Genomic DNA, 19,539 nt, shown 5'->3' on the forward strand with positions numbered 1-19,539 from the left:
AAGGTAAGGAAAAACAAATGTTTGTTTGTATTTACGTCACTAAATGCCAGTAAACATACCGTTATTGTTATTGGCTACTGTAGCAATGATTCAAGTGGAAGCCATACCGCTACTGTATGTAGCCATCCCTAGTTGCTGTTTTAGTAAATTGTTGTGGTTTTAACTGGCTGTTGTTTTGGTGTTATGGACTACCGTTCTCGTTATTGAGGCTTGTTGGTGAGAAGTGGCATACGCAATTATTAACCGACAAGCAATTTGGGAATGCAATACCTTTCTTCAAGTCCTTTTCTTTCTCAGTCTAGATATCGCGCGTAAATACATCTGTCACGCAGAGATGAATTGCAGCCTTCAAAGTTGAGTTGACTATTTTACGTGAAACGAAAACTTAACTGTCCTCTTATTAAAATTAAGTAATAAACTGTTGCAAAACTTAACGAAAAAACTCAAAAGTGCGTTTGTGGCAAATCATAATAAAATCATAAAAATTGCTCACACGCGTTGCTCTTGCGCAACAATGGAATTGCAGATCCGGTCACTGCCACCATGTCAAGGTTTCATTTATAAGTTTTTTTATTAAGCTTTAGCTATTTTAAACTATGAGTATATTTATTAAATATTAAATAGTTTTGAAAATAGCTTATAGACTTATTGTACTAAGTGCTAATGTGTTGTTTCCTTATTATAATCTATACATTTTTGTTTTAGCTCTTTATATCACCTGGTAAGGGTAGTTAGGTATCTTGGAATGGTACTTTGACTCTAAATTCCATTGTGAGCTACACATTGAAAATTTGGTAAAGTAAAGCTTTGTACTCCTGCAAATTTATGTTTAAAAAAAAAAATGGGAGCTCAAACTACAAGTCGTGGTTTGGATTTTCAACGTAGTGGTTCTAACAATTTTAACGTATGGATACCTGGTTTGGTAAGAAGGTCTTCGGAACAGCTATAATATCACTAAGCAGGGGAGGGTGCAAAGGGCTGCATGCATTGGCACCATCGATTTGCTCAATATGCAGTCTAATTAAAGGAGGTTGGTTTCTGGAGGCGATCTCTCAAGAGACATGCTAATAATTTTGAGGAGTTAACACGGTATTTCTCTGAACTTTGTATAGATCTCTCTATCCATAAACTGGAGTTTGAGGGTCGTGCAAGGGCAAGATTGGAACGAGGGGAAAATCTGTACCGTTGCTGGTACCTCTGTCTTCACTGACGGTTCCAAGATTGAATCTGGAGTTGGAGCAGGGGTTTTCTCTAAATTAGCCAATTTGTGTATTTCCCTAAAATTGCCGAATACTGCTATTGTTTTCAGACAGAAGTCTTTGCGATCCTGCAGGCATGCGAAATGCTTAATGAATATGGGAGCTAAGGAGATATTGATATTTTTTCCGCCAGCCAAGCCGCGATCAAGGCTCTGACGACGCCATAGTGCAGTTTCAAATTAATCAAGTTCTGTAAGCTGTAAGGAGAAGATTCAATCTCTCTCTGATCTGGTTTCCAGAACATAGGAACAGAGAGGGAAATGAACTTGCTGAATTGCACAACTTTTTTCTTAGGAAAACGCTGAAAAAATTGAGCTCCATTTCTTCATGTGCTATTTCGAAAACCCTGTGGACCCAGTTCAATATAGGGAGGACTCAGAAAGTCCTGGAGGCTCCACGCCATTCAATTTCTAAATTCGTAACAGTATTTACCAGTCATTGGAGCATTGGCTTATGCGGGGAAAAGCTAGGTTTACCATTTAAACCCCATTGCAGAAGCTGTAGGGACCTTTCAGAGAAGAAGACTGTTCAGCACTTTCCATTTAAATGTCTAGGTCTGGCAGCTCGACGATTACGGTCAATGGGTGCTCCTTTTTTCGACAGCCTGGGGCAGTGCGTCAACCTAAATCCCAACAACCTTCTCCATTACATCGACAGCTCTGGCTGGCTGTAGATATCTGCCTGTTGGAGGCCTCATAATGATACCAGTATCAAAACAGTGCTTTAGTGCTACCATTTCACCTACCTACCTACTCAAGAATGATAGAATACGCGATTGCGCCTTCCGAATTTGCCGTGTCGTAAGAGCCCATGAATAAACAAGTAAAAGGAAAGGGAATTACTTGTTTGTGAAGAAGAAGAGTGTGCGAAAGCAATGGAATCAACCAAGCACAAGAAATTATACACATACACAAATATATATTTCTTGCCACGGCGTCTTCCGCATAAAAACGAAAACAAACTGCATATGGAGCCTTTATATTAATTTGTGCTTTCACAATTTAACACATGGAACTTAGTTTTAGTTTGATTAGTTTAAATCTCACAAATCGCAATACTACCAAACCATTCTCTGAATTTTCACAAATATGTAATTTCTCCCACTTCGGTTTGTTTTGTATTGCGAACGGAGCTGACGTCAGACTTGTCAAAATCGCGAAAAGTAAAGTTTTTTAATGGCGTCATCTTAGATTCTCAATGCACCTTGCTACCTACTTATATTACCTGTTATTCATTAACTAGTTCCAAACCTTTGCACATTGAAATATTTTCCATCTTATTAGATTTATAGAGATTGCCTCTGAGATCGTTCGTTATTCGAATCATCATTCCTTAAACAGTATCATTTATACACTATTTTACAAGATTTTACGCCAACTCACAGAGATCAGCTTCTAACATAATTCTTTGTGCACAACGTTCCAGAATTTTGCTTTTAGTTTTTAGCATATCAACAGGACGAGATTCTTCGAGGTTATCCGCGGTTTTTACTTGCTCTATTGGTGCTACTATTGTTGTACATATTTTAGCGAGTGCAATAAGCCTACTTCCTGCTTACTTATGTATATAAATTTGATTTGATTCCCTTGTTCACACAAAAAGAGGTTCCTGTAACGGTGATGCATTAGATAAAATAATAAGACTGCGATACTACTAGATATAGTGGACTAAATATTTAATGCAATAAGCGTTTCAATATCACTATCTCTTAAATGATAGTTAAAACACGAGCTTCGCTGTCACTGAACATTAAGCGATAGCGATTAAAAAATTGCACTGAACATTTTTACTACAATTTTTTATCTTCAAAATTCTTTTAAATTAATTGTCTCAAAAATGCTCGAAAACAGTGACTTTTGCACCGCTAAGACCTGATATCACCGGCGTTTAGTTAAATATCAGTCTTGACAGTTTTACTTATTTAGTCATTTATGTAATTCGAGTCGAATAATACAAAAGTTCTTACCATATATTGTCTTAGTGCCAATATTAACCATTTTTTAATAGAATAACAATTAAAACGAGCTAACACTAAAATACAACTTTATCACATATAGTACATACCATTAGAGAATTAAATGAGTTTCACTAATTGTTTACGGATTGTGCAATTTTTTCCCTATCATGATATGATAATGAAATTCTTATTTGAACTACCAGACAAAGATAGTGGTGGTGTAATTTAGTGGTAATGCAAAAATGTTCAACCATATACTGCGATATAATTCATAATTCATTCATATTACTACTAAGCTTAAATTCTTTTAAATACTCATAAACAGTAATGTCAAATTATTAACAGAATAAATAATAGTTTAAAAATTAAAAAAAAAACGCGTATTACACTAGTTTACGAATTCTCACTTTCAAAAATGTTCCTCGACCAAAAAGCGTTTTTTAGACTAATTTGAGGTCGCTGAAACCAAAACTGATTTTTGTTTTTCAAAGAACTGTTTCCGAGATATTCCCAAAAAACCTGTTTTTTGGGCAATAGTGCAGTTATTACCTGCCATCTCGAAAACAGTGCGCGCCATTTCTGCATAAATTTCGAAAGGCACACATATAACCTACATGGCAATATTTTTTTTCGTGTGAATGGAAGTCGTAGTTTTCGCAAAACAGCTGTTGAAAGTTAAAAAACAGGCATTTTTTACGTTTTTTACTTAATTATCAAAGATTATTAACTTTTTCCTTGAACAAAAAATTTTTTATATCGACATAAGATAAATTTTCTGAAAGACAATTTTGTCACCTACATTTTAAGCCTAAGTTTGTCTGAATCGACGAAAAATTGTAGAAGTTATAACGTATTATGTGAATGAAGACAGTTTCATCGTCTGTCGTATATCCTTTTGATGTATACAATACGGTTTCGAACAAAAGTAAATCATGCCAGCCTGCGTATTGAGTCACGCAAAATAACTGTTCTTAAGCTCACTATAATTAAAAACAATATTTATTTGTATGATATGATATATGTACATATATCGCAGAATAGGCTTATTTGCCCATTGTACCAATTCCAGCTAATTGCCCATTCTACCAATTCCAGCTAAATAAGAGCTAGGTATGAACATTGTACGTCTGTGTATATTTTTCGGTGGCGCCATATTTCTGCAAGTATAAACAGACGACAGAGGGCTAATGAAGAATTTTGTGAAAGCTTTGGGGAAAAAACCGGAAAACACAGCCCTTCAATACTTGAAAACCAAGATCCCAAGATTGTTAACAGAGAAAATCAAAGCGGGTATATTCGTCGGTCCACAGATAGAGAAATTGTTTACGGACACAGAATTTCAACAATACCTTGACAGTTCCGAAGCTAAAGCTCGGAAAGCTTGCCAAAAAGTTGTTCATGGATTCTTGGGAAACAACAGGAGCAACAACGACCGTCAATTGATTCATATATACAATGATGAAATACTTTAAAACTATTGGTTAGTATTGTAAAACGTACATACTCCAAAATATATCTTTTACAGTGGAGTCTGGATATAGTGAACTAATTTCTCCGAGGCCTGTTCACAGTATCCAGGTTGTTCACTATATTAAGGTTGACATTTTTTTTGTTTTAACTTGGTTTATTAGCTTTAAATTCAGGTTTTTTATATAAACAAAACAGATTATTTGTATGAAGTAATATTTTGAAAAATACATACATATTATTGAAAGAATTTACGAATAGATGTTTGCTGTTTGTGTTCGGAAATTGACTTTTGGACCGCTTTTTCGCGTAGACTTTTCAGTACTAGTATGCTAGCATAGTCAGTGGTGTTAGCTTCAGCCCATGCGATAGCTATATCGAAGCTTTTAATGGCTTCAGTAGCTTTTATTAAATTTCCGATCTGTCCTTCGCCTTGGCTGTCACTACCAGATTCTTCAGTATCCATGGCATAATTATCTAAATCAATTTCTTCGTCAACTTGGATTGAATTCCACTTCTCAATATCTTGTTCAGTGTAGGTTTCCTAAAACAAATAATGTTCACATACAAACTTAATTAACAGGTGCTTGTCAAGAGGGTGAATAAAATTACCTCCGGTAATACAATTTGCAGCAGACCCTGTATATCATGAACTTCTTCACATTTTTCCTGCAATATTTTTTCACGAAGTAAGCTCAATGGAATATCATCGTCTTCATCCTCGCTTTCATTTGCTTCTGTAGTATTTAAGCATTCTAATAAAGGCTTCCAACATTTTACTATTACATTTGCCTGCAGCTGATTCCAAGCAAGCATTAAAAATGATACAGCTTCCTTTAAAGTTAAATGTTTAAGAAATTGTGTGATGTCATCCTTTCACAACAATACAACTTTACAACTTAGTTAAGCGAATCACATTTTGATCCATAGGCTGAATTAAAGGCGTTACATTTGGAGGCATATAAATCACGAATATGGATCCATCAGCAGTTTTAAGTTCATCTTCTGGTGGATGGCAAGGGGCGTTATCAAGCAAAAGGATAGCTTTGGCTGGTAATCCTTTCTGTAGTAAATATTTTTGAACCTAATATAAATTAAAAACGAATAAATACTCTGCAAAAATGTCAAGAGTTGCATTATAAATGTATGTTCCTGAGGGACGAAGCAATGGTGAAACCATTCTCTGAAAATGTTGGCGGTCATCCATGCATTCTTAGAGTTCCGATAGTCTACCGGGATGTCATAAGCCTTAAAGGAGCGCGGCTTCTTGGCATGCCCAATTATTAACGGTTTCACTTTATGCTGACCAGTTGCATTTGTACATGCAAGAAAAGTAATTCTGGCCTTTTCTGCTTTTCTCCCCGGAGCTGTTTTTTCTGTTTGGCTGACATACGTTCTATCAGGAAGCATTTTCCAAAACAAGCCGGTCTCGTCTGCGTTATATACTTGGTCCTCGCAAAGCTTCAATTCGTAAATAATGTTTCTGAGTTTTTTTTTTAACAGTTTATGCTTGCCGTTGCGTTTAAAGCTTTGTTCACTATTTCGAGTTGTCGATAGTTCACTATTTAGAGTACTCAATGTAAATTTCTAGGTGTTCACTATATCGAGGTGTTCATTATACCGGGGGTTCCTTATACCCAGACTCCACTGTATATAAAATAAAGTCAACTTTTTGTGTGTGTTCGCTAACAGGCCGTGTCTTTGCACCGAATTTAACCAAACTTGCACACATTGTTAAGTAGGTATTGAAGATGGTTTCCGTATAGTTTGGATACCTATTGGTGGATAGGGTCTCGAGATATAGGTCAAAACATGGAACCGGGTAACCTTTGGATGTGTATATACAATATGGGTATCAAATGGAAGCTGTTGGTGAATGCTTTAGTACAGAGTATTTTTCATGTCGCTCCGTGACTGGGGTCTCGAGATATAGGTCAAAACGTGGACCCGGGTAACCTTTGTTGTGTATGTGCAATATGGATATCAAATGAAAGCTGTTGATAAGTGCTTTAATAAGGGGTAATTTTCATACCAATTGATTACTAAGGTCTCGAAATATATGCCAAAACGTGGACCCGCCGGGTCTTTGCACCGAATTAAACCAAACTTACACACATTGTTAAGTAGAGTAGAATGGGGTAAGATAGGTATGGGGGCACAATAGGTAGGTGGGGTTTTCGTCGCACTGTTTTTGCAGAGGTCACTCGTCTTATGTGAATTGAATACGTGGTGGGGAACAACGTTTGCGACTGTCATTTCGGCCGTCACCATTCATTAGTTATCCTAGTTCTGGCGTCGTTTAGTTTTTTGTGAGCTTTTCTCCGACATAGCATTTTTTTTATTCTACGGTGCAGTGCATTTAATGTATGTAAATATTTGTCAGGTGAGTTTTATTTTACGTAGAAAATAATGCTGAACACGAATAATGTGTTAGTTTTTTGATATTATTGTTTTAAAAAAAATATCGACACTAACATAAAACATGTGCTTGGGGGCACTATAGGTCAGCCGTCTGGGGGCATTATAGGTCACTACTTTTAATTGAATAAAATAAATTTGAATTGTTTTTGCAGCAAAATGGTGCGTAATTATGTGCGAAAAACGCCGAAACGAAATGAAGAGGATGTAAAAAACGCAATCGCGGCAGTCCGAGATGGCGCTAGTGTTCGATCAGCCTCTAAACAATTTAAAATTCCGTTCGAAACATTACGTGCTCGCGTGATGAATTAAAGAAAAATTCCTAACTTTTATAACATGTGCAGTGTTCATACGCTATAAATAAAGCCATGTACATTGTTCTTTTCCTCTCACACATAGTGACCTATCGTGCCCCCCGATTTTGAAAATATCGAAAAAAAGTACCTTTGTCTTATTGAATGCAGCTTCCAAAAAATATTTAGCCAAACATAAGTCAGTATAACCAAAATGTTAGCAGATAAATAACCTTTCAAAATCTTGCTTATTTTTCAAAATCAATGCAAAAACACCGTAGCAAGAGCTCTCCAAAAAAAAATGACCTATCTTACCCCATTCTACTCTAAGTAATGAAAATGGGTTTCGTAAAGTTTGGTTGTAATTCGGAACACTGGCAATGCGTACAGCGTTCTTTTGAACCAGCCATAATGTCGTTTACTTTTTAAACGCTTGGGGCGGAACTGAACTGTCAAATTGACAGTGTGAGTTACAATGTGTCAATATTTCTTTCTGATTTGGACGCCATAAGGAGAAGACGTAAGTGCAAAGTGTAAAAATTTTTTGTGAATTTTTTTGGAGTGGATTTTGGAACAGTGAATAATTTTTTACGAAATTTGAGAATTTAATGTGAAATCCGAATGTTCAAATGAACCCGGAACATCAAATATGTACAATGAAGTGCTAATCTTGGTAGAGGATCTGTGTTTGTCAATTGCTAATAAAGCGTTGACACAACTTGGTATGATTGCACCAAATCGAAATATTCACGACATTTTCAACAAAGAGTTGGAACGAGAACAACAATACGACGGATTTATTGCATTAGCCATTGCTTCATCGGGTATTGCAGCTACATTATTAGAAGGAGGACGTACCGCACATTCTGCGCTCAAATTACCATTAAATTTACAAGTTAATGAAGAACCAACATGCAATATTTCCAAAAGAAGTGGAATGGCAAGGGTACTCCAACAATGTAAAATCAACATTTGGGATGAGTGTACAATGGCGCACAAAAAATCGTTAGAGGCACTTAATCGTGCATTGAAAGACTTGGGTGAAAATCAACGTTTATTTGGAAATGCATTGATTTTATTAACTGGTGATTTTAGACAAACGTTACCCGTTATTCCGCGATCAACCCCAGCTGATGAATTCAATGCGTGCTTGAAACCATCTAATTTGTGGCGATATGTGACGAAATTAACACTAAACACAAATGTTCGCGTTCAACTCCAAAATGATTCAAGTGCTGAAGTTTTTTCAAAGCAATTGTTACAAATTGGCAATTCCTATTGATAATAATGGCTTATTTAAATTTCCAGATAATTTTTGTCAAATAGCAAAATCAAAGACCGAATTGGTGCAAAAGGTTTTTCCCGACATAACACAAAATTACAAGAATCACAATTGGCGAAGTGAACGAGCTATATTAGATGGTACGAATAAAGATGTGAACGAGGTAAATGCAGATACCTTGGGTAAAATACCTGGTGATACTGTTGTATAACGGTCTGCTGACACAATTATCGACCAAGATCAAGTAGTTAACTATCCAACCGGCAAATTGGCAAATTCAAGAATGAAGACGTTCTAATACCGAGAATTCCAATGATTCCACCTGAATTGCCATTTGAATTCAAGCGTTTGCAACTGCCCATTCGTTTAGCATTTGCAATAACTATCAATAAATCACAAGAGCAAACTTTAGAAATATGCGGGATGAATTTAGAAGAACCAGTATTCACTCATGGTCAACTATGCGTTGGCTGTTCACGTGTTGGGAAGGCAAAAACATTATATATGTATTTACTCAAAAACAAATAGAAAAACAAAAAATACTGTTTATGCCAAAACGCTTTGAATAAAGAAATAAATAATATGAAAACCATATCTTTTCTGTTCTAAACCATATCTATTCTATTTTAGTGTGCCCAGCGAAGCGGGCCGGGTTTGCTAGTTTATCATATAAATTGATTGGAAAATTATTAAAAAAATTACAATTAACTTTGTTTTTGTTAACAGGTGCTCGCATGTCGTTAAAAATGCACCTACTTCACAGTCATTTGGATTATTCTGCTCCGAATTTGGGGGCTGAAAGTGATGAAAAAGGCGAGCGATTTCATCAAGATATTGCTACGATTTAAAAGCGTTATGAGGGCTTTTGGGATCAAGGAATGATGAGCGACTACTGCTGGATGCAACTTCGTGAAGATTCCGTGCAACATAAAAGAAGAAGTTTGAGAGTAAAAGCGTATTTTTGACCTAAAACATAGTCAAGTCAAAAGCTGCAAAATCTCACGTGTTGACTTTATGAACAGAAAAAAGTGAATAAACTTTGATAATTTAGTCAAAAACGTAAAAAATGCCTTTTTTTAACTTTCAACAGCTGTTTTGCGAAAACTACGACTTCCATTGACACGAATTATATATTGCCATGTAGGTTATATAATATGTGTGCCTTTCGAAATTTATGCACTTCAAAGAAATAGCGTGCACTGTTTTCGAGATTGCAGGTAATAACTGCACTATTGCCTAAAAAACAGGTTTTTTGGGAATATCTCGGAAACCGTTCTTTGAAAAAAAAAAATAAAATTCAGTTTTGGTTTCAGCGACCTCAAATTAGTTTAAAAAACACCTTTTGGTCGAGGACCATTTTTGGCGTAAACTAGTGTTATTAGTAGAGAGAACTAAAAAGGAAAAATAATAATGTTTGACATAAATGTAAAATAGTTAACAGAAAAAAATTGATATCATTTTTAAAAAGTGTGGGGTAATAAATAGATAATATCTTGAAAAACTCATATAATTGTTTTACACGCGTATCAATATGACGAGACCTTGTATCAATTTGAAAATAATATCGCTTTATTCTGAGTGAAAGATGTGAAGCACAATTGATATGTTTTTCATTTTGTATTTATTTCTTCATCTTTCTTTTGGAATATTATCCTGTTCTAACAAAAGCTTATATACATATTAATATGCAATACAATAATTAGTGTTATTAATGATCGGATGGTGATTCCGATGTCCAGCATTATTTCCATCTCTTTCCCTTATGATTTCATTCCTCATAAGTTCTCGTAGAGTATGACCGATTTTAGCTCTAAGAGTTCGAATTTCGATAGTTGAGTTAGCATGTTCTGTAGTTGTTATGTCTGCGCGTGTCTCCATGGCATAAGTCATTAGTGGTCGAACGCAAGTTTTATAAGCCCTACTTTGGTTTTTGTGCTCATTACTTTGTTTCGCCATATTCGACACTGATTTCGAACTTCAACTATCAAGATTTGTGAAGATGTGATCTCTGCTCCCAAGTAATTAATTTGTTCCATACTTTGGTAATACGCAGCAAGTTTACATCGTAATGAATGACGCGATGTAGTAAGCGATTTGGTACGGAATTAGTCATATTGTATTATCTACTTGATGCTTTTTGCAATTCAAAAAGTAGCTTTTGAAAATTATCTTCTGAATCTTAGATTAGTACCGGGTCGTCTGGATAACAAATTATCGCTCTTTCCGTATTTGATAATTTGTATTGATATATTGATAATTATTATTTTTCCATTTATACGCTTATTATTTCATCCATTATAAGGTTAAATAATATGGGGCTTAACCTGTTGCCTTGAATATTTTGATTTATTGTTTTAAATATACAAATCTATCCTGCTTTGCCGTTTTTCTCTTCAATAACGTCCGAGATAAATATTATTCAGAGCAGATAAAGACCACGCCCACATTTTACATTTTAAAACTAAATTTCCGTCTCTAGACCTAAGTTAAATTTTTCTACATTGTTTGGGGGTATATATTACATGTGCACTAAGTTCGGGACGAAATCAATTTAGCGTTTTTCTCTTATTACAGAATATTGCGAACTAGAGGATCAGGAAGTCACTAAATTCGCAAGGAAATCAGCGTTGCCAACCATACCATTTTAATGGTATCTATACCATGAAACTGAGTCCCATACCATATACCATGATGTCTATCATGGTATCATGGTATAACATTTCTTCCTCAGGAGAAACGGAATGAATGATTTGGGAAAAATTTTTTTTTCGATGCGTTTATTTAAAAATTTTATCTTAGTTTTTGGACAATTTTATCGATGACACGGCTTCAGTCCGTGACTGAATCATTTGTATACCGTTCGTTCGCAGCTACAATTGAAGTGATCAATCGGTTTATTCTATTCTATTTTGAATTGTTGTTAGCTATATTCTGTCCATGAAAGTAGAGGTGTAAGAATGGAAAGCTGGATACTAATCACATTCCGAGAGCGCCACAAAAATTCACTAGAACCTCCGGTCGATAAAATCACATCCGTCCAATTGAAAATTTCAACGAATCACGGGCAACGCGACGAGAATTCTACCAATCACAGAATTCCTTCCGATAGAGATGATTCTACTTTGTTCGTCTACCACAAAACTCATATCCACTCATGGTGTAACTTCAATTACTCGTTGTAACATTTTTCTGATACACGCCGGCGCTCCGTTTGAAGTTTCTACACAATCTCACAGGAATTTTATGCATATAAATTGAAGGATTCAGAGTACGAGTAGAGTATTTTGCAGGTCATACCTCAGATAAATATCGATGAATGACAATAACCTTTCTAGACTCACTGAAAAAATCACCGTAGGTGCCATGGAAGACGAAGAGGATACTCATCGTACTCCTCCCAAAAAAAAATCGAGAGTCGAGAAAAAGAAGACTAAAATCGTGCAAAGGTTCCGGGATGATTGGCTGGAGAAAGAGGAATTTAAGTTTTGGTTACAACGTGTACCTGGTAATCTGTGTAAAGCCAGGTGTAAACTCTGTTGTCATGAGTATACAGCTGACATATCAGTATTAAGGGCACATGGACAAACAGAGAAACACAGAGAAAAAGAAAAACCGCTGAAAGACAAGAGCATGAAGATGACACAGTTTGTTCAACGTGGGAGTGGCATAGAAGAACCTTTGAGCATTGCAGCAAAAAGCGCAGAAATTAGGATAGCTGCATTCTGTGCCGAGCACAATATTCCCTACGCAGCATTAGACCACTTATCAGACTTGCTGAAATCATCTTTCTCTGACTCCAAAATTGCCCACAAAATTGTTCTCAAACGCACTAAAGGAACTGCCATTGTCAAAAATGTTATTGGTGAGACTGAGAAATGCAGGCTAGCGGAGAAGTTGAAAATAACTAAATTTAGTGTGTTAACGGACGAATCAACGGACATTTCAGCAACTAAGACAAGTTGTTTGCTGGCGAGATATTTCGATGAAGAAGAAGGTAAAATTGTGTCGAAATTTTGGGACTTAGTACAAGTATTGCAGCCTGGAAAAGTGACGAGTGCAACAGCTGAACACTTATACAATAATATCATTGCAAGTTTCAAAGAGAGGGGGATCCCAATGGCGAATATCGTTGGTTTTGGGTCTGATGGTTGCAGTGTTATGATGGGTGTGCATAACTCTGTCGCTAGTCGTTTGAAGCGAGATTTACCACATATCACCATCATGAAATGCATCTGCCACTCATTGCATCTTTGTGCAAGCGAAGCATGTGAACAATTACCACGTACGTGTGAGGACTTTGCTCGCAATATTCACAATTTTTTTAACAGCAGTTCTAAACGTCAAAGTGAATATGTTGAGTTCCAGATGTTTTCGAATGTTGAGGTTCACAAGCTTTTGCATCCTTCCCAGACACGGTGGTTATCATTGGCAACGGTGGTTGACAGAATTCTCGAACAGTGGCCTGCTCTGTTGCTGTATTTCACTGACCAATGGCTGACAATCAAGCTGAAAATGGCACAGTCAATTTATGAGTGTTTGAATGATCCCTTCAACAAACTGTTCTTCTTCTTCCTTCAGTGGGTCCTTCCTAAATTTACTGGAGTCAACAAGTATTTCCAATCTGCTAAAGTTGTGATCACCGATCTGCATGAAGTAATGATTGACTTATACAAAACTCTCCTGTATAGCTTCATGAAGAGAAACTATGTCAATTCACGTCCATTGTCAGAAGTAGACCCAGAAGATAAAGTTCACTATCTGCCAATGGCAGAAATGTACTTGGGGGTACAGGTGTTGCTAGGACAGCAGAGCAGACAAGTCCAGGAGCGATTGGATTTACTGACACATTTTCGTGAGAAATGTCAAACCTTTTTGATTTGTGCCTGTGTTCAGATCAAGAAGAGGTATGATTTTACAAATAGTTTTTTGGAAAATTTGAGAATTTTCAAGCCTAAAAACGCCTTATCCAGCATTGAACGAGAGAAAACGCCTTCGCTCATTCCACTCCTAGTCACGCTCCCCAGAGTTTGTGAACAAGAGAATTATCAAGACGTGGATGACCAGTGGCGTCGGTTGTGCTCTTACCCCCTTGGCCAAGAGATCAAAGCACTGGACACAGATTTATTTTGGGCAACATTATTATCTATACAGAACGAGGGAGGTGTGCACTTGTTCCAGAATTTCACAGAGATTCGAACCTCCGTTTTCCGAATTCTGAATAGTAGCCACACACCAACGCTTCAGCTACGACGGCCGCCGAAAAAAAATTACATATACATATATAAATATAACACTGATTTTATATATAAAAAATAAAAAATTTCTTACCTGAGGAACTCAATTACTACCATTCAAAAAGAAATTCCAGCAGCAGATTCAATAGCTGCTAAATATGTATTTAGTAAACACAGTGTCCATTGAGATTCATTAATTTAAGTAACCGGCTTGGGGAACATTTAAACAATTTAAGTCGACAGGTTTAAAATAGACGTTATACCCAACGTATACGTAACTGAAACTGTTAATTTCAAAATGTCATAACTTTTTTTTAAAAAATCGTACAATAATTTTAAAAAATGGGTTTTAAAGCTAAAGAGTTGTACTATGCAACCTTTTCGTCGAAAATTGAAAAAAAAAATTTCTATCCCAAAAATGGCTAAAATGGCCATTTTTTGACCTTTCAGGCTTCATTCACCAAAAGTCCTGACGTGATGGAGCATTTTGAAGGTCAGATTCGTTTTCAGCGCATAAAAAACTACAAGAAAGAAGTACAGCCATTCTAGAAACTCACCCTCGCAGGACTGTGTAATTAATACAGGTGTGCTCTGCAAATGGTACGATTTGAAACCGGGCGATTTGCGGAACATGTTTGAAAAAAAAAAAAAAAATTTAAATGGAAACTGCTAGAGCCACATTATTTACATCATATCCAACGATTTCTGGCCAAACGTCTGCTTTTTGTTAAGAAATCTCCGAAATAGGTTTTGTAGATCGCAATGATCTTCAATAGTACGATTTGCAGAACACGTCTGTATGTGTATTATTTAAATCAGAAGTTTTCCTGTATGCATATTTAAAAAAAATCGAAAATTGGCAATACATGATACAGAAGCTTTGGGATTTCTATCGTAGATCCATTACTTTGAAAAACAGTAACACCTGATTTTTATAGGGAGGAACTACAATCAAACAAGCTTTGTTTGAGGTATTAAGGGTTTTTTTTTTTATTTGAAAGATATATGCCATTATGTATAGAATGAAATTGTATGGGGCTTACGAAAGCCCAAATAGCTTATATTCCAGTGTGAGGAATTGATTGGGCAAAGGCAAACCAAAAGGCTGACTCCTTCACCAAAAGGTGTATTACAAGTAGTTTTGGCAGCAAGGACCTTGAATTGTACTACCATGAGTACAACACTACTAGCACTATAAATTCTATCACCTCCGTAAATTAAATCTCTCCTATATATTATCTATATATATAAAAATTAAGCCTAAAAAAAGTGTGCGTTTGTCCGGGGTAATCTCAGCAACGCGTGTAAGGAAAACAATGAAAGTTTCACACATTGTTGGTGTTGCTTTGGCAAAGGTTTCTGTGAAATCTGATAACGCATGTGTGTGCGGTGCGTCGGTTAAGTGAGTGTGTTTTTGCTATTTGCCGCACTTATTTTTTGTACCGCACATAGCATTCATTAGAATTGAATACATTTTGGTCGTGTGTGTCTGGGCCGATTATTATGAAATTTGGTATATATATGTTTATATTTTTCCACGGTGAAGGTTAGTATAATATGCTTATTGATTCCACTCGCCACCAGGTGGCGCTGCCGAAGGCCAAAACGAAGACCCGGGTAATCCTAGGATGTGTTTTTACATTGTGGGTATCAAATCAAAGTTACTGATGAGTGCTTTAATACAGAGTATTTTTTAGATCTCTGAGTGACCAGGGTCTCGAGATATAGCCGAAAAGGTGGACCAAGGTACCCTTGGATGTGTTTGTACAATATGGGTATCAGATGGAAGCTGTTGATGAAAGCTTTTAAGTGAAGTAATTTTTACTGCCCGTTTCCGGGATAAAGAAAGGAGATGGAGCTTGAGAGGGAAGAAGAAAATTAGTAGCTACAGGAAGAGGAAGAGGAGGAGGAAGAGGAAGAGGAAGACCACTTATTATTAAAAATTAAAAAAAAAATTCTAAAAAAATTTTAAAATGTTACATATACGCTTATTATATAAACGTTAATCTGAAGTCAGTTATAGTGAAAAATTCATTGTATCATTGCCGGCGTGATTGGTGATCGTTTTCTTAATTTTTTGCAGAAAGGTTATGCTAAATGAGATATTACCTATATCATTCATATATTTACGTATTACCTGTGTACTCACAAATATACGGTTGAAGCAAATATATGTCAGTTTTTTTACTTCGCCTGGAAAAGTTTATCATGCCTATTATGATAAACGTCGGATGATATGCGGCGGGAGTTAACTCGATCCGCACTCGATTCACTTTTTCACAAAAATGGTATTATTGCTACCGACGGATGCACTGCATTACAATCCGTGAACTGTGTTATCAGCATAATCAGCTGTGCAAAAGACCAATAAATATTTGTTAAATGTGTAAAATGGATTCAATAGCTTTTTTTTTGGATTTTTAATGAAAGTACAAGCAATGATGCAAGACGAACCCGGAAAAAAGTAAGGGATAATGCTGTTGACGTGTTCCAGTTGCCTGATGATGTGTAAGTTCACTTTTTAAGGACAATTGACGAAAATTTATGTGAACTCCTCTTGTAGATTTGTTAAGCAATTCCGCCTTAATAAGATAGCTTTCCAATATGTTCTTAACATATTAAAGAGGGAAATGCCTCCTGTTATTAAAACATGGTCGATATCGCCAGAGCTAAAACTAGAAGCCTGTCTAAGATTTTTTCCTGAAGGGGGTTATCAAAATGGTACTGGGCAAGATTTTAATATTGGCATGGCGCAGTCCACAGTGTCCATAGTACTGTCAGAAGTTTTAAATATTTTAGAGGCAACACTATGCCCCAGATGGATAAGCTTGGCAATGACCGAGACTGAAGAGCTTGAAGCCAAAAGATATTTTTTTGGAAAAACAAGAATTCCCGGCATAGTTATGTGCGTAGATGGCACACACATAAAAATTGTGAAACCTGCTGGAGACAATTCGCATCTTTATTATAATAGGAAAGGATATTACAGTATTAATGCAATGATAGTAAGTTAATTTCTGAAATTTTAATTGACTAATAAAATGACTTTTTTCTATCTTAAGATATGTGACCATAAGCAGCGAATAAGGTATATGAACAGTAGGTACGCAGGTGCAAGTCACGATTCTTTTATTTGGGAAAATAGTGAGGCTTCAAGACATTTCCAAACCATGTATGAAAATGGACACAGCAGCACTAGATTGTTGGGTACATATATGACAAAAGCGAAACAGTTAACAATATATAAGTAATTTTGATTTAAATGTTCCCTAGGTGACTCTGGATACCCACTTTTACCCTGGTTGATAACGCCCTTCCGAAATGCCGGAGCGAATACACCCCAAAGCCGTTTCAATAAAAGCCATAGCTCGGGTCGCAATACTGTTGAACGCACAAAAGGTGTCTGGAAGAATTGGTGTCGATGCTTGCTCTCAGCTCGCCAACTTAATTATTCTCCGGAAAAAGTGGCTTAAATTGTTAATGTTGCGGCGGCACTTCACAACATTCGGATCCATTATAATATTTCAGACGAATATTTAGAAGGGGTTTTTGAAAGTGAAGAGTATGAAAATGGCGAGCCTGTACAACATCAAAGATATACCAATGAAGCAAATCAAATCCGGAATGAAATGCTACACAGCTTTTTATAAAGAAAGATTTTTTTGTTTTCATTTAACGTACATAAATATATGTATGTTTGCATATATTTCTTAAGAACAAAATAAAAACAGCCTTCTTGGCAAATGTTGCACATTAAAACTTAAGCTTAAAATATAATATGTTTTCATTTAACGTACATAAATATATGTATGTTTGTATATATTTCTTAAGAACAAAATAAAAACAGCCTTCTTGGCAAATGTTGCACATTAAAACTTAAGCTTAAAATATAAAAGCCTTCTTGGCAAATGTTGCACTTTAAAACTTAAGCTAAACAAAATTTCTAATTCACAGTCATTTTTTAAGTCTCAATTGCTTGTTAACTTCTCCTAATTCAATGCTTAAAAGTTCTTTTTTCACCCTTAATTTTTCAATAGCATTTGTCTCCATAGCCATATTATGTCTTTTTGTCTCCTCAAGAAAAGCTTGGAGAATTTCATTGTTTTTCTTCTGGTGATCACCCAGAAGGTCAACCGACCTAGTCAGATTTTTCAGTTCTTTTTTTACATTTTTAAAATGTAGTTCCTGTGCCCCAACACCTTCCGAAACTTTTGAATATATGCTCTCCTGCACACCGATTTGCTTGTCTAACAAGTCAAACTGCTCTGGTCTCATTTTTTCGGAGTTCATTTCGAATGTTTTGGTTATTTTCCACATCGTCATTTTCCAACAACTCTATGCAGATGGCGTCTCTCGAAGTATATGAATTTGTACCCTCACGAGCTCTCTTCGATGTAGATGGAGTAATGTCTTCAACCACCTGCTCTGAATTTAGTGGAGTGGCATGCTCAATAATTCTCCTCTGAGGCACTCCAAACTCTTTTGAATTTTTAATGCCCCCAACACAGTCGTTTAGGCCCACTAGAGCAGCAACATCTTCTTCTAGCGACGATAAAGGTAGTTCCCTATTTTCGCCTCCACCAGTTGCTTGTAATTCCCTTTTATTGTGCGCCAACTTTTTCTTTACTGCTGATTTAAAATCTGACCAAACCTTTAATTAAAACGGAAATAAGTACTTATATTCTCAATGAACTTTTGAATTATCAACAAACCTTTTTCCATTCTGAAATACTCTTCGATGGAGGCCCTAATGAATTCAGTTCCTCACGCACACTCTCCCAAAATTGCTCTACCTCGTTAGGAGCACTTCTGGTAAAATTTTTTGCAATATCGGGACGCTCCTTCATACGAGATATTAAACCTTTAAATTGCTCTCTGGTGGTTGTGCGTTTCCTAAAAAATATAAATTTCGCCATTTGTATAAATTTTGCCAATATATATAATACGAAAAAAAAACAAATAAAAAATAGAACAGTTCTCTTCTCCTTCTCCGCTTTTTCGCACACGTAATTGTATGGGATGAGTGCACGATGGCACATAAAAAGTCACTGGAAGCGCTTGATAGGACATTACGAGATTTACGTAGTAAAAATGAAATGTTTGGTCGTGCCTTAGTGCTGCTGGCAGGTGATTTTAGACAAACACTGCCTGTTATTCCTCGGGCAACTGTAGCAGATGAATTGGCTGCATGTTTGAAGTCATCATATTTGTGGAGACATGTTCAAATACTCAAACTATCTACAAATGTACGTGTTCTAATGCAAAATGATCCATCAGCTGCTGAATTTTCACAGCAATTATTGGATATTGGAAATGGCAAAGTTCCTGTCGATAATTTAACTGGCTTAATAACTTTACAACCAAACTTTTGTCAAATAAGTCAAACGAAAGAACAGTTAATTCAAAGTATTTTCCCAAATTTGGATCAAAATTACAAAAATCATGATTGGCTTAGTGAACGAGCCATCATGGCTAGCAAAAATAATGATGTGAATGAAATGAATGCGGCTATTTTGGCTAACATACCAAGTCCAGAACAAACATATCGATCCGTTGACACTGTTACAAATCAAGATGATATTGAGTAAAGCCATGTCAAGTGATCCTCGAAAATTTCACTAAGTCACGG

At 36.1% G+C, this 19,539-nt stretch overlaps 4 protein-coding genes across 11 annotated transcripts in view; 2 read left to right on the forward strand and 2 right to left on the reverse strand.

The window, feature by feature from the left end:
* LOC128870479 (protein pangolin, isoforms A/H/I/S-like) overlaps nucleotides 1-19,539 on the forward strand; it is a 306,016-nt gene that overhangs the window by 68,365 nt on the left and 218,112 nt on the right. The window lies entirely within an intron of this gene.
* Nucleotides 4,747-6,330, reverse strand: LOC128870477 (uncharacterized). The gene is made up of 2 exons (XM_054113152.1): nucleotides 5,296-6,330; nucleotides 4,747-5,227 (listed from the first exon to the last, which is right to left on the reverse strand). Exons 1-2 carry the CDS (start codon nucleotides 5,497-5,499, stop codon nucleotides 4,922-4,924), a joined length of 510 nt encoding a protein of 169 aa, XP_053969127.1. The 5' UTR covers nucleotides 5,500-6,330; the 3' UTR covers nucleotides 4,747-4,921.
* LOC128870475 (uncharacterized) lies at nucleotides 6,336-18,085 on the forward strand. The gene is made up of 2 exons (XM_054113150.1): nucleotides 6,336-17,117; nucleotides 17,184-18,085. Exon 1 carries the CDS (start codon nucleotides 11,989-11,991, stop codon nucleotides 13,990-13,992), a length of 2,004 nt encoding a protein of 667 aa, XP_053969125.1. The 5' UTR covers nucleotides 6,336-11,988; the 3' UTR covers nucleotides 13,993-17,117; nucleotides 17,184-18,085.
* Nucleotides 18,080-19,128, reverse strand: LOC128870476 (uncharacterized). Its single transcript, XM_054113151.1, has 2 exons — nucleotides 18,623-19,128; nucleotides 18,080-18,561 (listed from the first exon to the last, which is right to left on the reverse strand). Exons 1-2 carry the CDS (start codon nucleotides 18,947-18,949, stop codon nucleotides 18,166-18,168), a joined length of 723 nt encoding a protein of 240 aa, XP_053969126.1. The 5' UTR covers nucleotides 18,950-19,128; the 3' UTR covers nucleotides 18,080-18,165.

This window comes from Anastrepha ludens, chromosome X, assembly GCF_028408465.1.
Source record: "Anastrepha ludens isolate Willacy chromosome X, idAnaLude1.1, whole genome shotgun sequence".
NCBI lineage: Eukaryota > Metazoa > Arthropoda > Insecta > Diptera > Tephritidae > Anastrepha > Anastrepha ludens.